The sequence below is a fragment of the Phyllostomus hastatus genome, unplaced genomic scaffold, assembly GCF_019186645.2.
Source record: "Phyllostomus hastatus isolate PE091 unplaced genomic scaffold, TTU_PhHast_1.1 phas_contig_16, whole genome shotgun sequence".
In the NCBI taxonomy this organism is placed as follows: domain Eukaryota; kingdom Metazoa; phylum Chordata; class Mammalia; order Chiroptera; family Phyllostomidae; genus Phyllostomus; species Phyllostomus hastatus.
This window is the reverse complement of record NW_025333643.1, coordinates 23,100,412-23,124,550: the sequence shown is the minus strand read 5'-3', so window position 1 is coordinate 23,124,550 and position 24,139 is coordinate 23,100,412. Positions and strand designations below refer to the sequence as shown.

The following is a 24,139-nucleotide window of genomic DNA, read 5'->3' as shown; positions in this document are numbered from 1 at the left end:
GAATGTTTCTCAATGTTTCCGCTTCAGTGTGGCAGTTTGGGTGTCAGTTTATCCTCCCCTTCATGTTGAAGAACAAGTTGAGAACTGGATGGTGAGCTGTCTTTCTGTCTTCTCCCCAGGGATCTGGACCATAACGAGATTTCGGGCACAATAGAAGATACCAGTGGCGCTTTTATGGGGCTTGACAGCCTCAGCAAGCTGTGAGTATCTCCCCTTTGAAGTTGTGGGAGCTCCTGCATGTGAAGACAGTTCTTGGCTCCCGCCAGGTCTCCTTTGTTCTAGGCCTGCTAGAGGAGAGCTCGCTGGTATTTATCTTCTTTTGTTTGGGAAGAAAAATATGAATAAGAGAGTGAGAGACATACCAGCTTCTCTCTGGCCTGTGGTGTCATAATACTGTGGGCATTAATTTCCTTAGGGCTTAAGACCTGGTGTCTGGAGGCCTGTTGGAGCTTCTCTACCATTTCATTTTTGACTGATGTGAAAACAGCCAAATTTTTTATACAAACAAGTCTTGCCCTCTTGCTCAGTTTCTAGAAATTGTGTGAAATGTCTAAAGGCGAGTACCTCTTGAACATTGTGAGTTTTCAGTTGGTGTTTTTGTCATAGATAGTAACTTTAAACAGAAATAATAATTTACTATGGGTAATGTGGTAGCTATTTTTTTTTTCAAAATGTCTGGTATTTTTGTTTTTCTAAGTTCTTAGGATTTGCCAGTTACTCTCTGAGGCACACGTGTTATATAGAACAGTCTCATGAGGGCAGGCTGTTATGCAACCTTTTTGTAGTTGAAGAAACATAACTGAAGGGATTTTGCCCAAGACCACACAGCTTGTAGGTGGCAGGGTCAGAATTTGCCTGTGTGGCCCCAGAGCCTGGGTTGGGTCTCCCTTGTCCCACGCTTTCTCTGCATCTCACCAGCACTTTCTGCAGATGCTGCCCAAGCAACATGCAGGAGCAGAGATTGGAGCAGTTATTACTGTTCACTAACCTCTCAGAGCGGGGGTTGGAGGAGACAGAGAAGACAGCCACTGCTCCTGTCCCATCCCTGACAGCAAGCTGGGTAGAAAATATAAAGTAAACATTTGGAAGCAGCAGCACAGGGCCCTAGGGAAAGCCTGTGGTGGGAAGAATCTGTATAGTCACTGTTTCTGATTTGTTTTGAAAAGTAGACTTTTCATACCTCTTGTCTCTCAGTCCTGAGTAAAAAGAAGCTGGGATCTCTGAGGATTGTTTCTCTTGAGCATCCTATATTCTAACAGTATGTCAAAAATGTCTGTCAGTTTTCCTTTTCTTCCCTAAAAAAATGCTCCCTCCTCCCTGCCTCCTGACCCCTTTGCCCAGGATAGTGCAGTGAGTGGGGTGAAGGAGCCTGGAACTGGGAATTTGGCAACTGGTGAGGGGCACCTGGCCAGCCACTGAGCACAAGCCTCACTGTGAGGGCCTTAGCTGTAACTGACAGAGGTGTGGGTGGGACAGGGGCTGGCACCCTCGGGTCCTTGCAGGTCATGTCCCTCAGAGGAACCGAGCCATTGCTGGGTATCATGGCTTCCAGAAGGCTTTCCCTCCCATGTGAAGTGTGGCTGGTACTCTAGGGCCTCTGGTTCTGGATAAACCAGGCTGTGTCCACAGCCCAGACTGCCTTCCTAACCAAACTGCCTGCTCTCTTTCCCAGCGTTTTCTGTATTTCATCCTGCTGGACCAGGCCCCACAGTTCTGTCTAAAGCCCCAAGAAGTTAGCACAAGCCCCCATGTTCCTCACTTGCACTGTGCTTTTTTAGCAAGGGATCCCCAAAGCAGTGGGCTCCAACTGACCTGGTGCTGAGACCCCAGAGAACTTTTTAAAACAGAGTCTCCTGCCTCCCCTGACCTAGCCCCACTGATCAGAATCTTGGTGCATGGAAAAACAGAGATGCACATAAGTAGGGGAAATTGAGACAATGACAATAATTGTTTCATATGATTAAGTATATGCAGTCAGTTACTTAGGTGAGATGGTATCATAGTTATGTTGCAAAAAAACAAAAAACAAAAACAGAAGAAAGAATCCTCCTCTTCTTAAATTTAAAAAACATAGTGTGATGCCTCTAATTTGGATTCCCAGTCGTCTGGCCCAGCTGGGAATGGGAAGATGAAGTAAGGCTGGCAGGATTAGAGGTGGTTGCAGCTGTGTGATAGACACATGGGGTAGGTGGCACTCTTTCATCTGCCATGAAGGTGTGCAGGGTCTTTCAAATTAAATGGGAAAAAGGAAAGCAAGTGCTTCTTTGTGATTCTGGTGCCCGGTTCTGGTTAAAGCCACTGTGCCTGGCATATGGAAGGTTTGGAGTAAACATTATAGGAGGGAGGGCAGGCTTTGATCTCATCTCCACTTAGAGCACTGCCTGGAAGCTCTGTGGCATGGCCATGGCTGGGAGATGTGTCTGTGAGTGACACCACATTGCCACCTCTCAGTGGCCTGGTGGCAGTCTGTTGGGTCCATTAGATGTAAGGAGCATGTTGGCACAGAGAATGGTTCTGACCCATGTGGGCTGTAGTCAGTGCTGTATCCTGTGGACCTGGTGTGGATTCACCTTTGAAGTACCTGAGGGATGATGTTCCAGGGATCTACCTTAGAATGGGAAGTTAGAAACTCTCTGGTATTCACTCAGTTATTCAAGGATCTCGTGTCCTTCCTACCATGCCAGAGGCCAGACCTAAATTTAATGTTTTCCAAAAAAGACCAGTAAGCAGCAGAGCCATAAGAGGCTTCTGTCTGTGAAGATTGGGTGGATGTGGTAATGCCTGTAAGTTCTGCAGCTGCTGAACAGCCATTTTGGATGGTTCTTCAGACTGGAGCCCCTGGCAAGGCAAGAATGTTCCTAGAGGTCCTTCTCCCTTATTTGCCTGTGATCATTATACTCACCAACTCAATGCCCTGCTTTCCAAATGTTTGTGGAGCCTGCTGGGGGCCTGCAGTGTCCTAGGATGTGAGGGGGAAGAGGGTGTTTCTGGGGCATAAACTAGGGACACTCAGTCTCTTGTGTGCAGTGAGGGATGCAGGGGCCTGCCCTGTGTGTGGAGTGCTCCTCATGGCATTCCTCGGGAGGTACACAGGGGTGGGTAGCATGTGCGAATGGTAGTTTTGGGAACAATATGGAGCATTGGATTATAGGGCCAAGTTTCTTGATTTCTGCAGGTTGGAGAGGGCCCTGGTAGGTACTGTCCCTGGTTGAGTGTTGAGGGAGATCTCCCAGTCTTTACACAACAGTGTTCATTGTTGACGAGTCAGCGGGGGCGGTGGGGGGAGAGGCTACTCTCAGTCATCACAGGCACCATCTTAGCATTGCCCACCCCCAGGATCTGCAGGATTGCTTTAGCAAGAGCTCAAAGACCTGTGGGAGCCCTTGGCTGGGTCGGCCAGGAGATGCATGAGAGGACTTGAAGGGTGGCTTCCCAGGGTGACTGTCTGCTCTGAGTTGGTGGTATGGAGAAATTGGTCAGCTGTCCCTTCTCTGGGAGCCTCAGATCAGGTGGACCCAGTCTCAGTGGTCCACAACCACATGGGACAGCATGAGCATCCTCCTAGCTCAGAGTCCAGCTCTTCCTCCACACAGCAACCTGTATCAGGGGCTCACCATCTGCTGGCTGAGCCCTAGCCCCCACACCCCTCAGGTGTTTGCTGGGAAACTGTAACGACCTGTTTTTATCTACCACCAGGGTGATCAGTCTCTGCCTAATTGAGAATTTGTTTTATTGCTATTGTCATCATTAGAAATAACAGCCTGCCCTCATTGTAAAAGAAGTCAGTGTGGCTCATATTTAATGGGTGAAATAAAGCACAGCATTTTCCTGGCTCTAGTTTACGGGAGACTTCACTATAGTTCAAAACGTTTAATAGGACCTGCCTCGTCCTGGGGACCTGAGTAATGTGAGGTGGGCAGCATTCTGGGAGTGGGGTTTATGCCCTGTCTGCTGGGAAAGGGGCAGGGGTGGGGGCTAGTTAGCATGACCACCAGTATCTGTGTGCTTGGTTTATTTGTTCTAAAATAAAAGCTTCAGATTAAGAGAGGTTTTAGAAACTCAGGATGAGATTGTTTTCACGTCCATGCAGACTGCCTTTGAGAGAAAAGGCAAAGGGATCTTGGGCCTTCGAGCTCCCCTTCACCTCCAGAGGCAGGAAACAGAGCTGGCTTTGTCTGAAGGCTGAACTCAGAGTTACTGGTGAGGCTGCTTAACTGGAGGCCCTGAGAGAAGAGTCTGTTCCTGATGAAGTGGGGGCATCGGGAAGCCCCTCAGAAGTAGTCACATGGGCTCGTGGTGCCCAGGGAGCAGGCTGAGAAAGCCCCTCCACCAGTGCTCCTGGCACTGCCTGGCTCAGTCCACATTTGATCCTGTCTTCCTCAAGGCAGCATTCCATATTTGCCTGGGTGGCCCTGGGGCCTTTTACAATTAGGTTAAAGCTAGGACCATGGAGGCTACCCTGCCATCTTTAAAGGGTATATTTCCTTTACCCTGCCATTTTTTCAAGTGTATATTTCCTTTCCATTGTTTATTCAGGGAGGTCTGGTGCTTGCTGGTTTTTCTTTTGGGTCCCAGTCTTAATGCAGGTCTGAAGGTGGAACTGGCTGTTAGTTGAAATCTTTTTCCTGCTTCTCAGTGGACCCTGGATGAGGACACCCCCACCCGGCATGAGGGGCTGAACCAGGCTGGCTTTATATACTGGCTTTCTGCCCTAACCACCTGCACGGGGTGCCTAGGAGTCGCTGTCCCTGATCTGGTGATTCTGAGACTACCTGGGAGCTGACTCCCAGCAGTCGATTTTTAACAAGCCCTGGAGATTATCCTCGTATGCGTCAGAGTTGCAGAGCCCATATAGCTGACTGCCGCATTCCCTTCAGGTGTCCACTGACAGATAGTTCCCGTGCTAACAGGAGGCAGAGGGAACACCTTGGTGGGCTCTCATCAGAGTACCTGAAAATGAGGAGGGAAAAACTGAAACTTGATTCTTTTCATTCCCAATGTCCAGCATATTCTAGCTGCTGTCCCTCCTCTTCTGTCCAGAAACTTTTCTTTGCACTACACAGCCTAGTGGAAGAAGACCCATTTCTTCTTTGTGTGCTGGGCACGGGCAAATTTTGGTTCCTAAGAAAACTCAACAGTTACTGCTAAGGTTGAGATTGGAATTGCTTGGAATCAGGAGCCTCTTCTCATGGGTGGGTGGGTGGTGGTTGATCTTTGATAACATGACTGTCTGAGACTTAGTGAGCCTGGGCCCGTTGTCATCATTGATAGTCTGGGTTCTTGCTAAAGAGGCCAAGACAAGAGCTGGAGAGTCATCCCGATGGACTCCTGCCCTCTTCTTGCCTCCTGTGGGAACCTTGATCCCAGAATGCAGCTTTCAGAGGTGGGTGGTAGTTTTTGGTTCTGGAGTTTTCCTTCCCTTCTATGACTCTGTTTCCTCTCATTGACACAGTGATCACCCCCCTGTCTCCTCTGAGACCATAGCTGAACTTCAACCTTCACCCTTGGGTGGTCCTCAGAGGAAAACAGCCAGGGCTAGATGAGCAGATTTCCACTTAACATCGCAAGGGGCCTTTTTAGGCGAGACAGTGCATGCAATTCCAACCTGTCATCACTGTTAAATTCTAATAAAGATAAAAGTATTTTATTTCAGAAAGGGGAAGGCCTGTGTTTTTCAGACCTGTAAGCTCAGCACAGGTCAGATTTCCACCTGCCTCTCACTGGACAGACTTATCAGATAGCACGACCCTAATTGTGTATTTTCTCTCTCTAACCATCCCTTGTCTCCTCCCCCCGCCCCCCAACCCCCCATTTTTGGATGTTTGGAAACTGCAGGACTCTGTTTGGAAACAAGATCAAGTCCGTAGCTAAGAGAGCATTCTCGGGGCTGGAAGGCTTGGAGCACCTGTGAGTATCTTGCCAGACCCTCCCTGACCCCAGGGCTGCCAAATGCAGGGCTAGGGATGCCTGCAAGCAATTTAATCACATCTTTGTAAACTGAGAAACAGGCAATATGGAAACACCAGCTGCTTCCTTCTCATTATAAATCAGCTTCAACTTTGGCCTTTATTTTGCCTGTGCTGGGGACAGTTACAGAATATATGGTCAGTCTGTGAGCTCCCAATTAATGCCATTGGTGTTTGGATAAATCCACTCCTCCTTTTCCTGTCCTGCTGTACCCCTGCACCAGCTCCTCCACAGGTCCTGGTCTCCTTCCCACTTTGGCAAGGGTATTTTGTCCTGGCCGAGGCCTGTACCTCCACTAGAACAGCTTAACAGTGCTGAGTACTTGCTGAGCTTTGCTGAGTGATTTTTCTCCTGTGTGGTGGTTCTGGGGCAGATGACTCCAGTACTTGATTCTTAGTTTATTTTGTCCTTGAGTCAAGTTTGATTTCTGTTGGGAAAGGTTTGCCTGTTGACTTGTTGAGCAGGCTTTAACCTAGCTTTGATGCTACTCTTAAGGCTGGCTTGGTTCCAGAGTTATTCCATATGCTTACATCAACACATGTGAAATAATAGCCATTTACACTGGAATTAACAGAAGGACACAAGCATCTGCCTGGTACCTGTGGCTCATTCGCAAAGCCAAGGCTGTCCTGAAAAATGCCTGAGCCTCTTAGCTCAAACATGGGGCTGACTTGAAGGGTACCCAGAGTCCTTTGCATAAGTAAAGAGTATTCTTTTTTGCAGGAACCTTGGCGAGAATGCTATCAGATCTGTCCAGTTTGATGCCTTTGTGAAGATGAAGAATCTCAAAGAGCTGTAAGTACCTGGGACTCCAAGACCACGGTTAACATGAGTAGAAAATTTCAGAGTAAGAAACGCCTTACCTGGATTGTGTCTCATCTTATGTAATAGGTGTGATCATTTATCATTGTGTGCAAGTTAAATTGTCTTTAAAAAAAGTTCCCTGTGGGGCTTATTCTGGATCAGGGGTAAGTTCACTTTTCCTTGAAGGGCCATATTATAAATATTTTCAACTTTGTGGGCCATAGGGTCTCTGTGTTGATAATTCTTATTGTAGCAGAAAGCAGCCATCGATAATACATAAAGGGACAGGCAAGCTGTGCACCAGTAAGTTTGTTTGCAGAGACAGTGGGCTGCACACTGTGGTTTACTCCCACTGTTCTGAATGATGTGCAGTGAATGCTCCAGAACAGGTACAGGCATCCCTGCAGTTGTGTCAGGGACAAGTTTTCACGTTTGGAATTTTAAAATGAAGGGCCTGTGTTGAGAGGGGCTTCTTTAAAGAACTTGGTGGGCTGTGAGCAGAACAGACATATCTATGGCATGGCCACATATGTCTGTGGGACAGGGAAGTGGTGCCAAGCCCGTATCTGTTTTGAAGGTCCCCTTGGAGTTCATGGTGGTAGTGCTGCCACTGTAGACTGTCACCGTATAGGCTCTTGGGTGACAAGAATTAGAAGAGCTTACCTGTGTCCTTGTCTGTGGAAGAGGAGCTAATCTAGGTATTCAACTGGTGATACTCAAGTTTCCTTTATTATTCCTATACATAAGTCTGATCCTGCAGCCAGTGAGTCCTAGCTATAATACTAGTTCCCTCAAGGTGCGCTGATGGAGTGGAGAGGCCAAGGGTGGGCATCTTTGCACCCTGACTTATCTCCTGAGGCTGTGCCGGGTGGACAGTAGATTGTAGGGGGTGGGAGTAGGAATGGGGAAATAGGGAGCTGTAGTCCCCATAGTTGGAAACCAAAGCAGAAGCAGGTCCCTGATGACACTCCTCTAGGTGGCACCTTTTCTTTGCTGTGAGATTCCAGTCTGTTGAGTAGATGCTTTTTTGTAGAAGGGTCATGATTTTAGATTGGGAGTTCATAGAAAGATAGCTACATGGATAGATAGGTGATGAAGCATGCATAACAAAGCATTTATTGTATTATCTAAGTGGTGAGGACATGAGTATTTATGTTTCCATCAATGTTTCTGTTTTTGAAACTTTTCAAATACAATGTAAGTTGGAAAAGTCTAATTAAATGGGAAGAGAGTATTTTGAGAGAAAGCGGGAAGGACACAGAGACAAGATTTTCCTTTTGGCCTCCTAAAAATTCCAGTTTCTAGTTGGGATTAACTGGACCCTTCCAGGTGCTTGGACACCCCCTACCCCCCACACATCTGCGAGATTCTGGAAACTCCACCTTGGCCCTCTACCTGAGTTTCCCATCAGTCACTGCATGTACCCAGCTGTGGCTGGCCCTGGTCCCAGCCTTCTGATGAGAGAAACAGTTAATGCCACTTGGTCATTTTCTTCCCCCATCCGATCACAGCAGGTTGTACTATGTGCTTAGTCACCCTCTGGGTAAATTTCCACATGTGATGATTAGAAACACACTCAGAACTGGAATCATGACAGTGCATGGTGGAAGCCAGCAGAGGGCTGGGATGGCTGGCAGTGGCAGCTGAGGAAGTTGGCAAAGCTGTGCTTTTAGGTGGTGAGGGAGGAGTGACAGTGGTCTGCAGAGCCTTGGGGTTGCTAGCCATGCCCTTGTCTAGTCTCTCAGCTCAGCCTTTGTCTTTAAAGCAATGTGTGTATGTAGATGGGAGGTCAGGGGTCAGTGTCTGGCTCCCTTTCTTCTTTGTCTATCCTATTGGTCCGAACTTATTATTTAGGAAATCTTTCTCTCAACCCCAAGTGCCCAGTGGCTTCTGAGGTCTGGACATCTGTTTGAGGTGGCTGTCATTGTGGAGGAAAAAGGAAGTCCTCGGGCCAACAGACTAACTGTGTGGTGTGAGGCTTGACCCTTCTACACTATTTCTGATCAAGAACAAATGGCAAGTCTGTTTTCCCCAATGTGTTCTCGTGGCTTGAATGAAATATGTCCCTGTCCCCCACTTAAGTGCCTGAAGCCTCACAGTGAAGTCCCAGTGTCTTCCTCTAGACTTTTGCGTGCAGTAACACCCAGGCTTTCCTGTTGACTATGTAGAAAGGGACAGTCTTGCCAAATGCCCTGTAATGGGGAGCTCTTCACCCATTACATTTTTTTTCTTGCTCTTCACCAAGGCGATGAGGTTTCCAGTCCAGGTGGCAGCCTTTCCCTCCACACACACGCCCATGCTGGGAAGCTCCTCAGTTGCTGAGCAGGACTTGGCTGTGTCCTCATGGTTCGCTGTGACAGCCTCCCTGCCCCTACAGTAACTCCGTGGCAGAACAGTACCCCCGAAGTAGAGTTGTCTTGAAGTAGAGTTACCTGCCCACCAAAAAATAGATTCAAAATCTAATGCTGGTTTTAAGATCTAATATGGGCAAGTATCTAGCTTATAATGGCTGTGAGAGCAGTTATTTGGGTCTTTAAAAAAGCACTTCCTGGAATAAGTTTAATACGTTAAGAGGCCTGACTAATCTGGGAATGATGAGGAGCAGGAGGGAAGAGTAGATTTTACAAAATTTAGTCAGCCTTGGGTTCTCGGGCTTTTGTTTCATTTTCCCATGCTGTGTACTAGGGCAAGTTTCTCTGCGTATTAGAAGGCCAAAGTGAAATGGAAGAAAACACAAAAACTGTCCATTTGGTTGCTTTGTTTGATGTCTGAGGAAAATGGTGGGTGGAGAAGGAGGCTATTGCCATAATATTGGCCCATGTGACATTTTGGAATTTCTAGGCACACGTCCTAGAGACAGGTGATGACAGGGAAGCCTGTGTGTCTTCTTTCTCGGTCTGCATCCTTGCTGTGGGCCGGACCCTGTTCTGTACACGTGGCCTTCAGGTCTTCCAGGAACAGGGCTGCAAGGCTCTTTGGTTGGCTTATCTTCGAGTGACTCCTCAGGAAAGAATGTCCACTGAGGTGGCGACTCAGATTTCTGTTTAAAAAGCTGATCCTCAGTTGCTGAGAAATGAAGAAGAAAATATTCTCTGTTTTGGTTGGAGCCTCACAAAACCAAAGTTGTGCATTCTCATGCTCCCCGGGCAGTGGCAGTTAACTAACAAGCGCTATTTAGGGAGTGGAGGCAACTTCTGCCGGCCTCCCGATAGGGCTGGTGTAGAGATAAATACACAAACAAGACAGAAGCCGTCAGCCAGGCTTAGAGTTGGAAGAAAACATACAGCTTTGCCAAATAAAAAGATAACAGTCATATAGAAATAGAGCCCTTCTCAGAACTTGTTTCAGAATTTAGATCAAAGTCTCTGATTGAAGTTGGAAACTCCCAGTGGTTAAAGAGGAGAGCATCATCCCTCCCCACTGGATGGTCAGAGACCAGGAGAGGTGACCTGGCCACCCCAAGGTTCCGGTGAAAGCAGTGTCTGTCCCAGAACATGTGTGAACTCCAGCTTGGTGTTATTCAGGTTTGTGCTTAGGCCAGCATATCAGCGTCACCTGGGAACTTGATAGAAATGCAGAGTCTTGGATCCAGCCCCAACCTACTGAGTAAACCAGAAGCTACATTTTATCAGAATCTCCAGGTAGATTCTATGTGATTGAAGAGGAAATGGGAGAAGAATCATTTCCCTTTCCAGTTCGTGGGTGTGAATGGCAGAAGCTGATCAGAGGTGGAGGATCATTGTCTGAGAGAATATTCCTTTTTTCAGTCACACCTCAAACACCCCTTTTGTTTTTCTTGCAGCCGCATCAGCAGTGATAGCTTCCTGTGTGACTGCCAGCTGAAGTGGCTGCCCCCGTGGTTACTGGGCAGGACGCTGCAGGCCTTTGTGACAGCCACCTGTGCCCACCCGGAATCACTGAAGGGCCAGAGCATTTTCTCTGTTCTGCCAGAGAGTTTCGTGTGTGGTAAGACTGTCTTCTTGATTATTTTCCATGAAGGGCAAGGAGCCAGGAGGAGCTCTTCATTATGGGAGTGATTCCTATGATCAGAGTTAAACCCCAGCCCGTGGTTACCAATCAGCTGCTGGATGCAATTTATTTTCCACTGAAACCACACATAGTATTTACTGCATAGTTGCCTCGTTATGTGGTTCTTGGCATCCACGTGTTTAATGAGAAAGGAGCAGGGATTGGTTCAGTTACAAATCAGAATAATCAGTTACGGGAAGATAGTTTGTGTTGTTTCAAGAGTGTGCTGGAGACCAGGTTTAGCTGTGAATTTGCCCCGTGTGTGAGGCTGGGGTATTAATGTGTTTCTTTCCAACCCCAAGATTGAAAGGTTAAATACAGGAAGAACTAGTCTCAGGAGAATAGCTGCGTAAAAATAATTTCTTAATGTTGACTTGCCCTCTTGCTGTTTCTCAAACCACTGAAATCTGTACTTGTAGCTTGAAATTCTTTTTTCTTCTGATTGTTGGAATGTAGGTCTTGCCATCTTTTGCCCAGGGCTGGCTGAAGTCCAGTGCACTAGCTCAGATAGGAATAATGCAGCCTTGTGGTCAGTAAGATGCGGTCACAGAACAATGAATTTGGGTTGTTCCTGGTTTGTGCTCTGAGCAGGAGCCAGAGTGGGATTCCCAGGCCTACCTGGAACTGCCAGACTGGTGTGAGTCCTGCTGCCTCCTGGTCTGACCCGAGCTCTGCGGTGCCTGCTCTGATGGTCCTGACCAAGAGTGCCTCTAGGGATATGGGAGCTCCTATGCTCCTACTTTTTGGGTATAGCCATAGCCAGTGTGCCTGCCAAAGTCCTCCTTCCCACATCCAAGGATGTGAGGTCCTGCTGTGTCTGGATCTGGAACAGCAGCTGGTTCCTCTGTGTCCTCGGTGCCTGGGGGACTTAGAGTTGGCTCTTCTCTTCCCAGATGACTTACCAAAGCCACAGATTATCATCCAGCCAGAGACGACCATGGCTGTGGTGGGCAAGGACATCCGGTTCACATGCTCGGCAGCCAGCAGTAGCAGCTCCCCTATGACCTTCGCCTGGAAGAAGGACAATGAGGTCCTGGTCAACGCCGACATGGAGAACTTCGCCCACGTCCGGGCACAGGACGGGGAAGTGATGGAGTATACCACCATCCTGCACCTCCGCCATGTCACTTTCAGGCACGAGGGCCGATACCAGTGTGTCATCACCAACCACTTTGGCTCCACCTACTCTCACAAGGCCAGGCTCACCGTGAACGGTATGGAGGTGCCATCTCATTATCCTGGTGTTTGGCTCCTAGGAGTCCGAGTGCGACTGTTCAGTCAGTTATCCCTGTGGGGATGATTGAGACAGCAGTAACAGCATCATTGGGACAGTCCTATTTCACACTATTGCCTTCGTTAGCCCCAGAACAAGTTTTGAAGATTAAAGGGTTATTTTCAACGGAGTCTTTGTTTTGAGGGATTTTTTAATGCAGTTATTATGTTAACTGAAATTGTGAGCCCAAGCCTTTTATTTAGTGGTGGGGGCAGCCAGGCACACTTCTCAGAGGCTGTGGCGTGCAAAGCTGGCGTGAGTGCTAGCCTGAGAGCAAATGGTCCTATGGATGTTTGACAGGCAATTGTTACTCTGCAAACAGCTTTGGAGCATGTTGAGGTGGCTTCCTTTAAGACTGCTGTTTGTTGTAGTGAGTTTAGAACAGAAGGAGAGAGGTATAAAGCTTTAGTAGTTAACCACCCGCCCCTGTAACCTAACAAGATTTTCCTGATTATTAAACCTCTAATATAAAAGCACTAGAATTAATGTGTTCTTGAGCCCTTGCAGACCACAGAAAAACATATTCTTTACCACACTTTGGCTGGTTCTTTTGGCTTTTCTGAGGGACTCCTCATTGTTTCTCAAAAACTCAGTGAACTGTTAGACTCCCCACCAAAGTAACCTTGACTGGAATATGTGGCTGACCACTTCCCAGTGTATCAGGGAATATTTGGGGTAAGAATGCGGGATAAGTGCTTTCAGCTTGCATGTACACAGTAACATGGCCTGACAGTCCCTCTCCAAACGGGTTTCTTCAGGAAGGAGAGCTCACCCACTGCCTTCTCTGGGTGCGGGCACGTCACCCTCCCTCTGTAGTTGCTTCTTGCTGCAGCAGATGTTTATGTTTCCCAGGCTCTCTGTTGGTACTCACGGTGGGCCAGCACTAGGCCCTGGCATTCATGGGGTGTCACCATGTGAGAGACAAGGGAAATGTTTCATTGAAAGCCTTGGTTTGAGGGGGTGCCGCCAGTCTCAGTGGTACAGAGAGATGGATGGAAGTGCTCCACTGTGGCCGTGGGCAGCTGGGCAGCCTTGGGGACATATTACTACTCTTTCAGAGGTGAGCGTAGTGGCTGTAGGCAGACCTTGGCATGCAGGGTGGTGAGGTAGTGAGCTGACACCCAGGAACGGTGGGAGGGCTGGTTGCCAGAGGGTTATGCTGGCCTTTGCATCCCATAACCCAACCGGATTGTGTTTTACAGTGTTGCCGTCATTCACCAAAATGCCCCATGACATCGCTATCCGGACTGGCACCATGGCCCGCCTTGAATGTGCTGCCACTGGCCACCCTAACCCCCAGATAGCCTGGCAGAAGGATGGAGGCACAGATTTCCCTGCTGCTCGTGAGCGACGCATGCATGTCATGCCCGACGATGACGTGTTTTTCATCACTGATGTGAAAATAGACGACATGGGGGTTTATAGCTGTACCGCCCAGAACTCTGCCGGCTCCATTTCAGCGAACGCCACCCTGACTGTCTTAGGTTCGACTGTTGCTACACTGGGTGTTTACATGTGTTTGTGTGTGTATATGACAGAGGTTTTCTTAAATATCACAGATACCTAGAGGCAAGGTTCTGAAACCATCTTTGAGCCTTGAGGTTCAGAAATGTGGTAAGCTGTTTCTGAAAACATTCTAGGCTACTTTCTAAGATTTTTTTGAACAAGTGATTTCATCTTTAAAAAGAAAAGGCTTAGGCATAAAACACTGTAGATGAGAACCACCTCTGAATGGGGCAGGATAGGTGTAGAAACACAGGACAGTTGGGGAGCAGGCCAGTTCATTCTCCTTGTAGGAGCCACCCCCAGCATGGCAGTGACTCAGTCAGTGTGTTAGAAGGGGTTCTGAAAAGCTTGCCACTCCAGTAGAAGATCTCATATGGCATTTCACTCATGTGGTGGTTTGTCCTTTGTCCAGAAGCCATTGGGACACCCGGAATAACTGTAAGATTTCCTCTGCCTTGCAGAAACCCCATCCCTGGCGGTGCCCTTGGAAGACCGTGTGGTGTCCATGGGAGACACGGTGGCTCTTCAGTGCAAGGCAGCTGGGAGCCCTCCACCCCGCATCACCTGGCTCAAGGGGGACCGCCCTCTGAGCCTCACTGAGCGGCACCACTTCACCCCTGGCAACCAGCTGCTGGTTGTACAGAATGTGGTGGCTGAGGACGCAGGCCAGTACACCTGTGAAATGTCTAACGCCCTGGGCACGGAGCGGGCTCACAGCCAGCTGAGCGTCCTGCCCAGCCCCGGCTGCAGGAGGGACGGCACCACTGCAGGCATCTTCACCATCGCCGTGGTGTGCAGCATCGTCCTGACATCCTTGGTCTGGGTGTGCATCATCTACCAGACTAGGAAGAAGAGTGAGGAGTACAGTGTCACCAACACAGGTGAGTCCCCACTGGCCAAGTCGGTTTTCAGGGAGAAGGAGAGCAGTGACGTTTGGGGGGTAGGCCAGGTCCAGAGGCCCTTGAAGGATTTCAGTGTATTTAAAACTCTAGAACATATGGGAATATGGAGCCATTCTGGACAGCTGAGGCTTTAGTGTCATTGATACTCCTTTAACTTCCAGGAATTTAGCATTAAGTGGGAATAGTCTCCAATTATGAACTCTGCAATTTTCTGTCTCTTTGGTAATTCAGAGGCATCCTGGGCACATGCTTTGTTGCCACAGTGATCTCAGTGTTGTGTTTCTGTAGCTCGGTCCCTTCGCATCACTACTTCCTCTCTTTTGTGCACTTGGGCATCTGATTGCCACATTTTTTACACCTGGGTATAAAGTAAGGCTCAGCACATTCTGGGAGGGCCTCTTGAGTGCAAGTCTCCACACAATCTCTGCACGGCCTTGACAGCTACCATTGAGGGATCCTGTGTCTGTGTCTATATCCTTGTTACCACGAAGGACTGGGACACCTGGTGGGTGACTGTCCTGTCTCCTTGTAGATGAGACTGTCGTGCCTCCAGATGTTCCAAGCTACCTCTCCTCTCAGGGGACGCTCTCTGACCGACAGGAAACTGTGCTCAGGACTGAGGGTGGCCATCAGGCCAATGGACACATTGAGAGCAATGGTAAGGCCTCCAAGTTTGATATGACTGTTCCCATGAGCAGGAGGTGGCCTCCAGCCCTCTCCCAGGGCAGGCACATGGCATTACATCCAGTGTATTTGACTTGGAAGGCTGGTAACGGAAGCCTGTTGGGTTTTTGGACCTCCCTATGCAAGTTCTACAAAGTTTTAAAACCTCATCCCCTAGGAAATCACTATATTGGGCTTAGCATCTTTTACTAAGCGTTTCAATTCCTCTCATACTCAAAACTCTCACAAGGCTCAGTGACTTCAGTGGGGGAGACAGAGCACATGCTCAGGGCAAGTTGATCCTTACAGGAACTTGTTCCCAGGGCTGAGTGCTGAAAGGTCTGCCCACCAGGAAGGCAGTCTTAGAAAAGGGGCCTGTGAACCATCACGCTAGAGAACACTTTAGAAATGGCTGTCCTAGCAGTGTTGTCCATTCTTTCCATTAGGCTTTCTGCGACGTGCTAGGCCCAGCATATCCAACAGTGTGGGGCTCTATTGCAGGTATTTGTCCAAGAGATGCAGGTCTCTATCCAGAGGCAGATGCTCATGTGGTTACCTGCAGGCAGCCCAAGCTCTGTGTTGGGTATAATAAGGAGCCGTGGAAAGTGATGGAGAAAGCCGATGGCACACCTGGTCAACAGAAGATGGGTATGTCAGGAGGTATTTTGTTCTTGAAATCCAAATCTGGGCTGACCTCGATAACAGAGTGCAGGGGGACACATTATTGTCTAAGATTATCTCAGAAGTTGGTATTCAGTGGAAGTTCTGTGGGGCCTGGCTCTCTCTGAGTTCGAGCAGGGTGTCTCTAAAATAAACTGATGGTGTGGTGAGTCTGGACGTGGACTTTCCAAATTTATAAGCAACCGAAATAAAGGCAAAGCCCAAACAAAAGGACCTTTTCACCAGGGCTCTGGAGATTATGTTTCTAATTGTTCAGAAGATTCCTGGCTTCTGAACTATGTGGTCTCTTCAAATGGGATTCCTTTCTGTGACCAAAGTTGTCTGATAAAAAATTTAATCTGAAATGTTTAAATATGGAAGACCCATTCTTAATGGCACGATATTTGCCCAGTAGTTTTTATATGAAAATACTGGGAGCATGGGGGGTTGTAGAGTTGATGAGTGGGGCTCTGGCCTCACAGAGGTGGAGTGCAGCAGCCTCTGTGTGGGGGTGGAGGCCTCAGTTGATGGTTCTCGTTGTCTCCGGCTGTGTGTTGCAGAGCACAGTGACCCAGTTGTATGCAGTGACTGCAACACTGATATGGACAGTCACTCCAAGGAACAAGCCTTCTGTCCTCGGCCTGTGTCCAGAGACAGTACACAACCAGGTACACCAAGCAGCCAGGAGCCCAGTCACAGTGACCAAGAACATTCTCCACATCTGCCCAGTGGGACTCTGGACAGGCCCCACACTGACTACAGGGAGTCCCTCTACCCCAGTAACCACGACAGAATGCTGATGTCCTTGAAGAAAAAGTCTGGGGCACCCCCAGATGGCAAAGGTAAATGTTTACTTTCATCCCAGGAGTCACCAGCATCTGGGGTGGGCATGGAAACAGCCAAGCTAGAGGGTCTGACGTGCCCTCTCCTTTCTCGTTAGGGGCCTCTTCGTGGACGTTAGCAAGGTTGTGTGAGCCAGACTCCATAGACCTCCAGCCTTCCTCTACATTAACTCCTGGCAGTTCTGAGCTCACACGAGCCCCTTCGGGCTTTCCCGACATCCCCAGCGAAGGCCAGCACTTGCTTCTTTCCAACGGACAACTCCCCAGAGCATGTGACTCTGGTACTGAGTCCACATCACTGACAGGACAGCTCCCTGGGAAACGGAGTGGGCCGCTGCTGTTTGCACCACAGATCTAGGCGTTGTCTACCTCAGCTCTTGTGGCAATCTCTATGGGAAAGAGAGGTAGGAGAGGCTGTGAGGAAGCTTGGGTTCAAGCGTCACTGATCTGTACAGTTTTAACTTCCATGTGGAGTGTCAGTAGTTTAAAGGACTTGCAGCTGAAATCACAGAATGCAGGAGGCTATTGTGTACAAAAGGCAAAAAAGTATTTGATACCATTGTACATAAGAGTTTTCAGAGATTTCATATATATTATATATCTTTTACAGAGGATATTTTAATCTTTAGTGCATGGTTAACAGAAAAAAAAATTGTACAATTTTAACAATATTATTTTTCATACCAGGTTGCTGTTTAATTTTGGAAGGAGCGGGGATAGTTCTGGTGCCTTAATGTATGGATAGAATTTATAGAAGCTAAAAACCACATTTGCTCTGAGGAGTTTTAGTGGGTGGGAAGGATGGAAAGTCCTACCTGAGTTGCACATCATAGGACAGGCCCCTAGGATGCTTTATAGGCAGAAACTTGGTTTGCATTGGAAGTAACTTCATGTCAGTGTTGCTCATGTAACTTCTGTGGTGCCTCCTGCCGCAGACCCCCCTGTGGAGCCCAGACCCACGGGGTTCATGGACCTCTGCAGTGAGTGACTTTCTCGTAGTTTTGAGTTCTTTAACAAACATGAAGGGGGGGGGGGTTCCTTAATCCACCACCAGCATTTGGTCCAAACCATTAAGCCTTTCTTCTATGATAAAAGCAAATGTGGTCTTGTCAGTATCATTTGAGGCTTTCTAATGAGAAAGAAGTTGCTGCTGTTGATACCTGTGGATTTTTCAGTGATGTTTTAGACTGCCAATATGACTAATATTATATTGATCTTAGGGGAGAAAAAGGATCAAGTCCTTCCTTTCCAGGGCTAGCTTATCTTGACTGAGGATTGGGAGCAGGCCTGTCCACACCTTCCCTTGCGCAGGGACCCAGGCTTGGACTTGCAAGCTTTAGCCCTTGACCTGGGTTCTGGGTATATTTGCACTTTTGAGACCGGTAGCTAAACATCTTGTGAGTGCCAATGTATAGTTCAGGAAAAAGTACATTGAAACTAACAAGGTCCTTAAAAGCTCAGAAAGCAAGGTCCTTGAGCCAAAAAGCTGAAGGTATACTGACAAAATGGTTACTTTGTTAAATTTTACTGTCAAATGTCATCACTGTTCCAAAAGGTAAGCACATTTAGAATTTTGTTAACAGTGAACTGATTAATATTACTTCCACAACATATGTGAATTTGCTGCTTCTGAGAGGCAATGTGAAAGAGGAAGTATTACTTTCATGTACAAAGTTATTTATTTATAGAAATTTTGGTACAATGTACATTGAAAAACATGTAAAATATTGAAGTGTCTAACAAATGGCATTGAAGTGTCTTTAATAAAGTTTCATTTATAAATGTTAAGTGTGTTGTAGTAGACTATTCTGCATGGTGTGGGCCCAGCTCCCACTTGGAGATGCACAGGACCCACGCCCACGGATAGGTTTTCCCGTGGGGAATCAGGCCTGCAATGTACCTAGGCCACTATGAGTCTTGCTTTTAGCTAAAACTCCCTCACCCTGAATTAAGGACATTTACTGCAAAGCAACTTCCTAAAATTCATGCTAAACCTTCCAGGGCTGAGTGTAACCTGTCCAACTACTTTTGCCTTTTCATTTGCAAATATCCCTCTTCTGTGATGTGATTAGCAGCATTGGCTCCTTTGTTTTCTGTAAAAGGTAACCACCTAAAGGGAGCCTGTGCATAGTAGATGAGGACCTTCCTGTAATGTGCCCAGGGAGACAATAAAAGCTCATTGGAGCAAGGGCTGGGGCTTTTGCTTCCCTTGAGAGAAAAGCCATGCTGCCTCTTTCCTCCCCCACATTCGGTAATCCCTGTGAATGTCTCATTTTCATCCATAATGATGTGGACCCCATAAGCCGGGGTCCGCATCAGTGTGTAGCTTGGGTCATTCTTCTGTGTACATTAACCAGCATCACTTCACCCCATTTAATTCCAGAGATGCCCTGATAAATGCAGTCATTCTGCCTTTAATTATCATCTGCCCTCCTGCCCTGCCCCCCGCCCCCCCCAAAAAAACTTAGGCAGAACAGAATGGTGTACTGTGGCACTAGGGAAGACATAGCAGCATTAGATTTCTGAGATTCTGAATTTTTCCAACACCTGGAGCTTATTAGTCAAACTCTAGAATGGTTACCTTCCCATTTCATCCCTTCCATTTCCAGTGTTGAGCTTAAAACTTCAGGAAAAGTTTACTGATTAGGAACCAAGAAATAACACTGTCTGCAAAGCTGGCCTGGCCCATCCTTTGGTCTGAAATGGAAAAGAGTGGAGTGCAGCCCAGCTACCACCAAGGCCCCCAGACGCCTTCTGCCCCCAAGCCCAGGAGGCCTGCCTGGTCATGGACCTGCAACTGTTTGCTTTCTTTCACACACCACATGGGCCGCTGGACACTTCTCTGTCAAATACAATTGTGTACTTTTACAGGTTAAATTTGAGGGCCCAGCCTGGTTACCTAGCAAGAATGCTCACATGCACCTGTAGTTCATTCTTTCCAACAAAGCTGTAAGCTTACACAGTAGTGATTAATCCAGGAGAGAAACGCACTCTCATGTACCACTGTTTCCCTGGCTCTTCCCTTCCCCAGTCTAGCCATTCTTTTAAAATTATAGCCATCTCTGTCGAATCTGCTATCATGGGGCAGGAAACAAAAGGTCAGATACAACCAAATGAAAGCTCTCAGAGGCCAGGACTCAGCATCACCAAACTTATTTATTAAGTGGTTCTGAGAAAATTATTCAGAGTACCTCTATGGACATTGTTTTCTCTCTTTCTGGCAAATAGGCTGATGACCTCATTCCAGCCAGCCTATAGCACAGAAAACAAGTTCTCCATGTCGTATTCTGCAGAGCTGGATTTCAGCACTGTGTTCTGTGGTTTAGATGGCTGAACAGCTGCTCGCTGGACTGGATCAGCTCTCACAGCATGGCCCCTTCATGAAAGAAGGGGATGGAGGGCCGTGGGATTCATGGGCTCTCTTTGCCAAGTTTCAACAGCAAGCTGCGAGTTTGGTCATAAGCACCAAGAAAGATGAAACCTCCCAGACTGATGGCTGCCATTCGAGGGAAGACACCTGCAAATAATCTAGGGGCAACAAAACAAAGATTTTTAAAAATATTTTGTGTGTAAAAAAGGTTAAATTCCAACACCCACAGCTTGCTCAACTCAACACTCCATGCTCATTAAACCCCACACAGTACTTAAATGTGTGTTTTTTCCTTTTATAATGGCACTAAATTACATTCCCAAGTAGACTTGCTAAAATCTGAGCCCAGCTGTTGGCTGGCGAAAGTGGCTACATACCAGACAGCTTACTTGTGAGCACTCACAATTAAGTCAAATAATTAGTCAAGAAATAGTAACTCTGTCTGCACAATAGTCCTGTTTAAAACTTTCAAACTCTTTCTGTCTTTTAGAGATGATGGAATCGGCAAGGGGTCAAGGGGCACAGCCCACCCTGGAAGCCCGCAGTGGTCTAACGCAGAGGGTGTTAGAGATTTTTGGACAACTCTGCTATTCCTCCCATTGACTCAGGCACATTTTGTCCTTGGAGACCCACAAATGAGATGCCACAGTGGGAGGCAAATCTCCATGGATTCTGTTTTCTTTCTCCTCTGATGAAGGAGAAGAAAGGCGAACAGGGCTATGGCAGGGAAAGTAGTAGTAGCTTTGTGCCCAAGCACCTCAGAAGATGACTTACTGTCAAAGTTGCAACTTGGAATAATTGAGGAAATGCAAAGTAAAAGAACAATGTAACTATGGATGTATATTGGAGATTTCACTCATTTAAAAAAAAATCCTCACCTGAGGATATATTTATTGATTTTAGAGGAGGAGGGGATAGAGAAACATCAATCAGTTGCCATCTACATGTGCCCAGACTGGGGATCTAACCCAAAACATTTTGGTGTATGGGGTGACACTCCAGCCAACTAAGTCACCCGGCCAGGGCAGAATTCATTCTTTAAAAACCCTCCCATAGCTATGCGCAGGTACCTGCTCAAAGATGTTCATCATGACATTGCTAATTTAAAAAGAAAAAAACTGCAAATAACCCCATCTGGTTACACAAATTCTGGTGTAGTGTCTACACACAGGGGAAACTGAAGTTGCAAAGAATGGGGCAGGCAGGAGATACCAACATAGAAAGTATGCACAATGGATTCTGAAAAAGTCAAGTCCCAAAGCTGCTTGTGTAACATGAATGTATGTGTAACACATATGGTAGGCATGTGTCCTAAACTGCACGGGGGCATGGCATTACAGAAAAGACCTTGTATTTCTGTAATAACAACTTTATTTTTTAACCAAGAGTATTAGTTTTGTAAGCACAAAAACAAAATTACAAAGAAGTAGTGAGTCTACTAGTGAAAACATCAGGTCTACAGAAGAAAACTGAAAATGGTCAGGTTATGCCAATAGTAGTTTGTGTATCTTTTCAGATAAGAGAAAAGCCTCCACAATAAGTAAACGGTGGCTTGCTAAGAAATGCCAGGAAGAAAGCCCTGCTGTCCAAGTTGAGGCAGCTCTGGCCACCTCCTTTGTGCACCATGTAAGACGAGGTCAGCTTGCCCCTTAGTGTGCAGCGCTTAGCACTTTTGAGGAAAGCAGATTGGAGGGTAGTGTTAGGGCATCCTGATTTTAATTAGCTAAGTAAGGATTTAAATCATTAGGTAAAATACTACAGATAAAATTATAACCTCTTTTTCTTGTCTAGAAATAACCATGAATATTTTATGGAAGACCAAAATACACTTGTAAGAAAAAAAGTTGTTCATCTCAGTATCATGCAAATTGTTTTTGCCTGAGGTGGTTGGTGAGGACAAAAAAACTCATAAATTACCACTCTGAGGCCACTCTGTCCTTATGGCTTGAAAAACAGATTAATCACCTTGCCATATCCCACAAAGGGAAGGGTGTGGGAAGGAGGCCAGCAGAGGCTGAGTTGGGAGACCACGCTGGCCACAAAGCCACCCTCCCTGCTCCTTTCTATCTGACTTCTCTTTAAAGCCAGGGTCTTGGTTCAGCTTTTGCATCTAATGAGCTCAGCTGCTCCTGGCAAGAGGCAGAAGGAAGCAGTTTATGGTTTCAATAGATGACAGTCAAATTGTTTAATATAACGCATAGCCTTAAAGTAGGCATTTGTACAGCAAGGCAGACAAGTAGAGCAGGGCTGTTCTGAGTGAGCACAGATCAAACAAGACGGCAGATGTAGAGCGTTTAGCGGAGGGCACACATGGCAGTGGCAGTTCTCACGTACAGGGCACAGTCGAGAAAAACACAAAAGCAGGAAGGAGCGCTGCAGGGCAAGCAGTTTCCTGCCGGTTTTCTGAATGCTGGACCAATGAGCACACCACAGTTTTATTTTGGAGAAACCAAAGGTGTGCCAAAACATGAAGCAAACCAACACGACACCAAAGTGTCACCCCTTTCATTCTCCGAGAGATTAGCGCCATTCCACTCTGACATGGACCCTGAACCTGCTGGGCACCCAAGGAGCTGGTGATGCTGGCAGGTGCATTCAGGGTGGTGGTAGGAGTCCGCAGTGTGTGGAAGCAGGACTGATGGAGCCACTGAGACGCCTGCAGGGCTGAGCATGTGTAGGACCCGTCATCAGAACAGTGTGCACAATTGTTGGAGTTTTTTGTTTGTTTTCCCTGCTTTTGGTTATAATTCTTTTGTCAAATTATTGTCTTTTATCATTTTAATAGGAAGCTAGTGAAAACTGTCATTCCCTAAGTGACAAGCTTGGCTCCTGGAATACTATGCATACAGGTACATTGTGCTTTATTACATTTTGTTTTACTGTCCTTCACAGATGTTGCTTTTTTTTTTTTTTTTTACAAATTGAAAGTAAGACTCTCCACCAGCAAAAAGATCGTAATTTACTTCCTTGTGGTGCCTGGAACTGAACCCGCCCAACTCTGAGGTCTGTTGATACTAATAAGAGTCAAGACTTAAGGAGCTTCCAGAATTAAGCAAAACTCCAAATTACCTTTTCAGGGCTGACAGTGGAGACAGAGGCCCTTCGCATGTCTCTGACCCCCGTCCTCTGCCCATGATTCTGCTCTGCCTAGTTATGTAACATCAAGTTCACATCACAACTGGAACAGGGAAGGTTTCATGTCAGCTACTCAAGGAAATCCCTTCTCTAGAAGCTCTCAGTGGCCACTGTTTGGCCAGTCAAACTTCTTATGATCCACCTATCACCACTTTCTCAAGACAGGCAGGTGGGTCACAGCTTGACACCAAATCCACAGAACTAAGGTCAGAAGCAGAGCTTTGACCAAGAGTTGCCATAGAATCAAATATGAATTATATTGAAATGAATAAGACACTGAGATTCGGCAGCCTGATCTTATGATCTAGAAATGCAACTATGTGTCATGCCTCTGTGTAGCCCCAAACTAACTGGAACAGTAAGGGTCCTTTTCCTGTTACTAAGCTGCTTTAGCCCTCACTTTCTTCTCACACCATGTCTTCGTTCAGTGTGGAATTGTTGTCCAAATCAATATGCCTCAGCTCTGAGCAACCAGATTCTTATTTCCTCCCAGTGTGCTATCCATAAATGGCTGACCAGGCACAGAAGCCACCACTCTGCCCTTCCCATGCTTGACTGGTCCTCTCTGTTAATCTCAGTTCTTGTATCAGAATCCTTACATCCTTCAGGCAACCAGCATCAGTCCATCAGAGTGGTCATATGCACATAAGCATCCAACACTACCTACTTTTCAAACTTCCAGATGGAAACTCTGAATGGATGATGAGGCCATTCTTAAAAAATCTTACCTGAAGCCTGACCAACATGCTTCATGATCCCCAAACCATCAGCCAACTAAAATAAACTGTTGTCAAATAAATGAGGAGATGGCACCACCACCCTCTGTGTCCGTACCAATCAACCCTGTCATGAGGCTCAGTCATGACCTCCCCAAAGGAGGCTGCTGCTTAGGAAAATCCCTGGTAGATGATTCCAAAGAGAAAATTGTAATTTCACATATCTGTACAGACCCCAGCATTCAGACAGCTTTGTAAATTTCTGCTTAAAA

At 47.0% G+C, this 24,139-nt stretch overlaps 2 protein-coding genes across 12 annotated transcripts in view; one reads left to right on the top strand and one right to left on the bottom strand.

The window, feature by feature from the left end:
• Positions 1 to 18,434, top strand: part of LRIG1 (leucine rich repeats and immunoglobulin like domains 1) — a 102,672-nt gene extending 84,238 nt beyond the window's left edge. Inside the window, exons 9-19 of one of the 3 annotated variants that reach the window (XM_045832175.1) lie at positions 120 to 200; positions 5,836 to 5,907; positions 6,691 to 6,762; positions 10,574 to 10,737; positions 11,694 to 12,014; positions 13,276 to 13,557; positions 14,041 to 14,460; positions 15,014 to 15,139; positions 15,646 to 15,792; positions 16,365 to 16,646; positions 16,745 to 18,434. In XM_045832175.1, the coding sequence (XP_045688131.1) occupies positions 120 to 200; positions 5,836 to 5,907; positions 6,691 to 6,762; positions 10,574 to 10,737; positions 11,694 to 12,014; positions 13,276 to 13,557; positions 14,041 to 14,460; positions 15,014 to 15,139; positions 15,646 to 15,792; positions 16,365 to 16,646; positions 16,745 to 17,004 (2,227 nt within the window). In that variant the 3' untranslated portion in view covers positions 17,005 to 18,434. Of the gene's footprint in view, positions 1 to 119; positions 201 to 5,835; positions 5,908 to 6,690; positions 6,763 to 10,573; positions 10,738 to 11,693; positions 12,015 to 13,275; positions 13,558 to 14,040; positions 14,461 to 15,013; positions 15,140 to 15,645; positions 15,805 to 16,364; positions 16,647 to 16,744 lie in introns of all 3 variants that reach the window. The other 2 variants (XM_045832174.1, XM_045832176.1) reach the window with 2 other exon arrangements.
• A 1,349-nt stretch (positions 18,435 to 19,783) lies between these two features.
• The window catches only part of SLC25A26 (solute carrier family 25 member 26), a 152,079-nt gene continuing 147,723 nt past the window's right edge, over positions 19,784 to 24,139 (bottom strand). For all 9 annotated transcript variants that reach the window (XM_045832254.1, XM_045832251.1, XM_045832250.1 and 6 more), the window contains one exon: positions 19,784 to 20,174. In XM_045832254.1, coding sequence (XP_045688210.1) covers positions 20,057 to 20,174 — 118 coding nt within the window. In that variant the 3' untranslated portion in view covers positions 19,784 to 20,056. The remainder of the gene's footprint in view (positions 20,175 to 24,139) is intronic.